The 7,100-nt window shown below is 39.1% G+C and overlaps 1 protein-coding gene across 1 annotated transcript in view; it reads left to right on the top strand.

Annotated features, from left to right (window-relative positions):
• The window catches only part of LOC142493877 (cytochrome P450 2K1-like), a 38,280-nt gene continuing 31,180 nt past the window's right edge, over positions 1–7,100 (top strand). The window contains exons 1-2 of the mRNA XM_075598570.1: positions 1–2,859; positions 4,798–4,939. Coding sequence (XP_075454685.1) covers positions 2,635–2,859; positions 4,798–4,939 — 367 coding nt within the window. The 5' untranslated portion in view covers positions 1–2,634. The remainder of the gene's footprint in view (positions 2,860–4,797; positions 4,940–7,100) is intronic.

The raw sequence follows: 7,100 nt of genomic DNA, 5'->3' as shown, positions 1-7,100 counted from the left end.
AGGATCCGCGCGGCGCGGAAGGTCCAAAATGGCGGAGCGGAGAGCAGAACCATCACTTCCGGCGGCGGATGTCATTCTGGAGGAAGAGGTTCCGGTTGGAAACCCAACGCAAGATGGCGGTGGCGAGTCCCGCAAGATCCAGGACATCACTTCCGGTGGGCACAGCGGAGTCGGATGGAAGATGGCGGCGTCCTCACGACCGAGTAGCTGTAACAGATCGCTTGGATCAGGGAAGAGCTGGCAGGCCCTGCGGATGCCTGGGAGCAGTGAGACGGGAGAACCGCATGGCCAGTCCGATGGCACCAGGCCAGGTAGCGAAGAGATGCGGGTCGTAGCCCCGCGGATACCTGCCGTATTCCCATATGCCCAACCCCCGGCCACAGTTAAAACCCTGACCCCTATTACCTTTTCCTACGGGTCACCATCGAGCCAAGGGTTGTCTGGGGAGTACCGAACCACCTCCGATGAAAGGACTGGGGAGAACTTGGACTCTGGGGAATGTTTCACGTCCGATGACGGGTCAGGTAGGGGAAGGAATACGCGACAGGTATCTGTTTCGAGTGATTGCCCCAGCTCTATCAGTGTCAAGGTTACCAGTAGGCCCAAAAGGCTGGGTACCCACTCGAGATCAACGGGTACCTCAGGGATATCCTCCGGGGGAGAGTTAGAGGAAGGCGAGGGTCCCGTAGCGGTACCAGAGGAGGTTAAGGAAACCAGGTGGTGGGCCCCCAAGTTTGAGGGATATGAGGCCTGGCTAGATCGTACCAGGTTTAACTTAAGACAAGATAGGATTGTGGATTACTGGTGGGCACCAGGAGAATTCATGGAGGAAGCTCGTCAGGAGGAACTGAGATTGAGGTGGTATGACATCAGTTCAGGGGTGGTGTATCCCAAGGACCAGACAGGTTACAGGACCCTGTAGGCCTTGCTGAACCCTTATCATGGGTGCTGCCAGTAGAAACTGCTAAGGTAATGAAGGGATTAACTCCCTCAACAACCCCCGCAATGCCTAAACACCCACGATGGGACAAATACCCCCTTCACCCACCCCGCTACCGACAATGTATTTTTGTTGCATAGAATTGAAGCCGGGGGTCTCCGGAGCTGGTATTAATGTGTATCAGCTCCGGAGACTCCCAGCATCAATCCAATGCAGGAAAAATGCAATTTTCTTTCTAAGTCCTGCTCTCAGATTCCATTTATCTTTGATAAACTCGCTATTTCAGAGCTTCCACACCAGTGTTATGTAAAAAGATACATTTATTGCACGGATTCAGAATTTGTTGCTACAGGAGTCAGAATGGAGAACTCACTCAAATTCAAGTAATACTGCCATGGGTGCTTGAATGGCTGGAGTAGTCACATACAGAAGAATTACAACACCAGCATAAACTAAAAACGTGTAATATTTAACATTTTGACCAAAGTTTTGCTCCTATCCCTGTCCACGCGATTACTGAATTTCTTTCAAATTTGTTGGAAACAATGGTATGAATAATGGAGACAATTTAAATTGTTTCAGACTTAAACATTTTAATACTTTGCAGCATTCCATAAGAAGTTACATTAAAACAATTCTGTAACTTCGGTACTTTAAATGTTGCAGATATGTTTTACTTAAGCAAATACTATAGAAAGTATTAAGTAAGAATTAGTAGGATGAAGTAAACATCTTCCTCTGACATGTACTGTACAGAATGCAATGTTATGGTTATCAGTTTTATCACCATAGATTACAAATTTTTTCATTAACATTTTTAAAGTATACAATAGTGTCAGTTAATGCTTCTGACTGTACGCAGAATATATAAAATAATATTAAACCTTGTATCCAGAAAAATAATTAAGTATTTGAGTCCCGAGGTAATTTAATATGATAAACTCTTTTAGACCTTAATTTATTTATGCGCAGTGCTTAAAGTATCCCTGGTGCTACTATTTTAACATTATTATTGATTATTTGCGAAGCTCCAACGTAATCCACAGCGCGCTACAATGGGGTACAGAGTTATGAATTGCAAAAAAATATACAGTTATAAGTGAGGATAACATGAACAAACAGATACAAAGTGGTAATTAAAGCCCTGCCACTGATAGCTTACAATTTAGAGGGTGTAGTTACACAGTCCATAGGGCAATAAGGGATTCCTCTTGTGCATGGGGTCCCAAACTTTGTTACACACCTTCATACTGTAGATTTACCCACTAAATTCCCTAACTAATTAAATAGAAGGTGCAGGAATCCTTCCTGTGACTCACATGAATATCCGTGTTTCCTGGAAACAGTCCTGAAGTTGTAGATCTGGAACCATGAAGTTGTAGATCTGGAATCTCCAGAAGTCTCAGTCCTCCTTTCTTTGATGCAGATCCTCTTCAGACTCTAACTGAGATTACTTTTAGCTTAACGATAAAGAGGTTAACCTGAACCATATTTAACCATAGGTTAAACCTAGCTTTAAACGTCTTCTTAATCTAAACAGTCTTATAACAGTGCAGTAACACACACTGGATAAGGCCAGGGTTCATTCAGAGCTCCTCATCTTCTCATGCAAAGTCATTTTTTCTTCTTGTTTAACCCTGAACTCTTAGTGCTTGAGGCAGAGACAAATAAAATCTTTACTCTATGAAAATGTAATGTATTACACTAGTTTTCATTGTTTTTACTGCTTTATTTCCGTTTTCCAGCTGTATAATTTCTGCCCAGTTCTTGGATTTCTTCCTGGCAGTCACAAATCTGTTCTAAACAAGGCGAAAGAACTAGATGCTTTAATTAAAAGTATATATGTCAGACATATACAGGATTTAGACAAAAATGATCAGAGGAACTTCATTGATGCATTCCTTGTGCGGCAAAAGGAGGTAAGTGTCTTATATAAAGTACTTTCATACATATCACCGCAACTTGAAATTATCTATCGTCAAAGTAAATTTAGTCTTACTTATAAATTTTTTCATCATCAATTTGACATTTCATTTGACACATGTAGCAGTCTGGGAAGGTGTGGCCCATAATGCCTTAAGCACACACAAAAACACCAGCCTCATTTTCATACAGTTTCCCACCTAGAGGGTGAACGACATACAGTGGCTTCTGAAATTGTAAGTCCCTGTGCATCCATCTAGCACTTTGTTAGAATGGCCCCTATTTCAACTGACAACCCATGGTCATACTCTGTCTCGCAATCACCAATACGTTTTCTATAACATCCCAATCCATATCATAAATATCTCTTTCCTCAATTTGAGGCACATTAAAAGCAGCCACAGCAGCATTCCTCTTTCCTAACTATTCCTATTTCCTAACTGTTTGTCACATATGGCACACCTGTGAGCATGTGACCTGTATTCGAGACAAGGGTTAATACACAGCTTGCAAGCTGGTCCACTATTTACCATCGCAAAGGTCCCTCAAATTAACAATATCTCCCTTCCATCAGTCCCAATATACCATCTGTCACAAGTAGCACACAAGTGATCACGGGACTTAGATATGCAACCAGGGTTAAAACACATGGCTACTCTTGCCAACTCAACTTTCTCCTATGTAAGGTACATTCAATGAGTTAATATTAACCCCTTACTCAATTGAAATCATAGCTATGATTAGGTTTGACTTTTTGCAATGATTGCAGAGATTTAACTGTTATCATGCAGAATAGATGACATCACATGATATTCTCATTGTTAATAAAGAAACTCTTTGGTTCAAAATTGTATTTGCCACGCACCCTGATCATTGCAGAACTCACTAGAGAATGCCTTTGAAAGTACCTCGAAAGGGTCCTGATTATAAAGTTATAGTTATCAAGAGAGCCATATTTTAATCCCATCTCTGGAAAAAAACAAATGCCCTCTTGAGACTCTATTTGCTCCATACAACACATCTTGTACTTTTTGTGGGCCATAAGTGATAACCCACCAATAAAGTCTTATTTGAAGCTCTGGAGAAACCCAGGAAGAGTCTTGACCTGTCAGAAACCCAATATATTGTATTTTTTAAATTAAACAGTAGCTATATTAACCCCTTAAGGACCAGATTGGTTAAAAGATTTAAAATCTCATGATATTATCATAACACTGTTCTTTAAATTATTTTTTTCTTTTATACAGTGTGAATACTCAGCTTCTGTATAGCTGGAAGACAGGAGACCTAATTGTCTCCTAGTTATATTTCATCCTTTGCACAAGCTGTTTATTATCTATGCAAAGTTCCCTGTTTTTCAACTGTGTTAGCTGTTTTCCTACTCCCACTGCGGCATCAGCAGTGTTTTCAGTGATTTTAAGAATGTCAATTATTTTTTTTGAACCATTCCCTTTATCTTCTAACTTCTGTTTTTGCACACTTATGAATGTATACTGTTCCGCTATCCAGCGGGAAGCAAAATCGTGCATTCTTTCACTTTGATTTGGAAAGGTGTTTTTCCATTATTGGCGTGGTCACATAATCCTGAGCCTGAAACCATGGATCTGAGGTTCCTTCCATACATTTAACATAACCTCAGGGTTTGTTACCTTGGCAATCTTTTTCATCAGACCCTCCATTATTAAATAATGTATTTAATTATTACTCAAATTGCTTCAAACACTTAATTGGACAACAGATTGATTTATCACACAATACTATTAACTTCTAAATGTGTTTGCCTGACACACTAAACCTTCCTGCCACGGCTTGACATTTTGTAAGAAATACACCTTCTGTATTTCACTTTCTATTTGGGCACAGAGTCTTCAGTCACATGACATAAACTGGAAATAAATACTGTAACAATGCATTACTTATCTTCTAATTTTCAGGAGGAAAGAAACCCTCAATCATATTTCCATCATGAAAGCCTGACCAGTGTTATAAGAAATGTTCTTTCTGCAGGAATGGAGACAACAACTACCACCCTTCGCTGGGTTCTTCTTCTGATGATGAAATACCCAGATATTCAAGGTAATTCTTATTGATCCGTAACCAAATGAACTGTGCATTCCAGAATCTGGTACTTCATCTATTTGGCTATGATGCTGAAATTATGGTTACTTACTTTTAGTAGTGACTTCAATATATTGTACTATGTGAGTTCTTGTTAAGAAGTTTTTGCAAAATGCAATGTTTTTTAATGTCTACTAGCAGAATGACACTGGTACTACTCTTAACATTTAGTTTTCCTCTGTGTAAGATTTTTGGAAACACAGAGAACACTGTATGATGCAAAGACACAATGCATACAGATAAGGCCCTATTAATGCACTCAAAATCTGAGGGGTAGGTCACCCTAGTAAAAAAGCAACAACACAGGAATAATCTGAACCAAACCTATAAATAGTATTAAAGTATGCTTTATTAAAGTTGGTTAAAAAATGGTACCAGAATAAATGGTGAATGGAATGAACCGAATACAGTAAGTGCTATTGAGGCAATTGGCCAGATAATCTGGCCAAATGCCCCAATAGCACTTACTGTATTCGGTTCATTCCATTCACCATTTATTCTGGTACCATTTTTTAACCAACTTTCATAAAGCATACTTTAATACTATTAATAGGTTTGGTTCAGATTATTCCTGTGTTGTTGCTTTTTTACTAGGGTGACCTACCACTCAGATTTTGAGTGCATTAATAGGGCCTTATCTGTATGCATTGTGTCTTTGCATCATACAGTGTTCTCTGTGTTTTGATTAGTCTCCTTGCCCTATTGCACCAGTCTGATTCAGTCAACCTAGCGGTCACACTAGGTTGAGCGGGTGCCACCCCTATTTTGCTCTCTAATATTTTTGGAATGAACACTGTTTAATATATTCTCATGAAATATACAAGCAACAAAAACTGACCTTAAAGGAAGGTGGAATTTTAGCCCACACACATAAAGGGACTAACTTAAGCCCCGCAGAACATACGATGCAAAACAGAAAATCACATGGAGACTCTCCAGTTGACCAAGCTTAAACATATATGGGTTTAATGATTACCTACTAAAGTATTGTATACTAAATACTATTTAAAAATAACTTATGGGTTTGTTTGCTTACACAGGTTCTTCTCAGATCTTGTGATCTTGTGCTTTGATCATATAATAATATTTGATTGCATTGATTGCTACAATATTTACTTTAGGAAGACATTATCTAGTAAATTCAGCTGTCTCAATTGGGTTGGGTATTTACAATTGTTTAAGGTTTCATTTATTGTACGTACCATTGTAAATTTTCATTTATAAAGCCACTGAAGGGCTCTACAATGATAAGCTTAATGCAGCAAATATGCACTAACATGGGAATAGGTGAATACAAAGTAAACACTGAGAGAATGGTGTTCCTGCTTCAAATGTAGTACAATCTAACCATTAATCATACGTTTAGGAGATAATTCTCTAAACCACCAAAGCAAAGGCTTCCTCACAGCTGGGTGTACTGTACCATGTTATGTCTTTTTGAGCAGATATAATGGGGTTATTCATTACCATTTGCATTTCCTTGGTTTAGAACTTCTGCCTATAATAGCTAGATCACAGTTTCCAGATATATTACTGACTGAATATATTGTTGATAGTTTTGTATACATTCAATATTATATGGTATGTAGGCATCTTTAAACATTGATTGTCAATTTAACCTCTCTGAAGGGAAATATAATATACTGTACAGCAGAGCAACATATACTGTAATTGTATTACATATGTAACCCCCCTTTGTGATTATTATTGGCTTAGAGGTTTAACATTTTGGACCCACACAGAATAACTTACTTTTCCCTATCACATGGCGCAGAGTGAATAGGCAGAATTATAACTCTGTCCACTTGTGCCTAGTGATAGTGATATAATAGCACAAAATATATAGGAGGGAGAAGGTTATAGATGGTCCAGTTGCTGCCAGCGTTGCATGTGAGAGACCTCACTGTGAATAGTGTTAATAATCTATATATGCTTAGTATATGTTAAGGATCCCTTTATTATTTTCTAGTTAGGGACAGTACCCTGTTTAGATAGCGCCCCCATAAATAGCTCCACACTACCCTAATAATTCCACTACTCTAATAATTCCACTACTCTAATAATTCACATAAAGGCAACCTATGCCCCGAGGACCAGCCCCATCGGAGGGTCCTTAGCA

The sequence above is a fragment of the Ascaphus truei genome, chromosome 4, assembly GCF_040206685.1.
Source record: "Ascaphus truei isolate aAscTru1 chromosome 4, aAscTru1.hap1, whole genome shotgun sequence".
Classification (NCBI taxonomy): Eukaryota; Metazoa; Chordata; class Amphibia; order Anura; family Ascaphidae; genus Ascaphus; species Ascaphus truei.
Note: the sequence above shows the minus strand (reverse complement) of the source record. Positions and strands in the feature narration are given on the sequence as shown.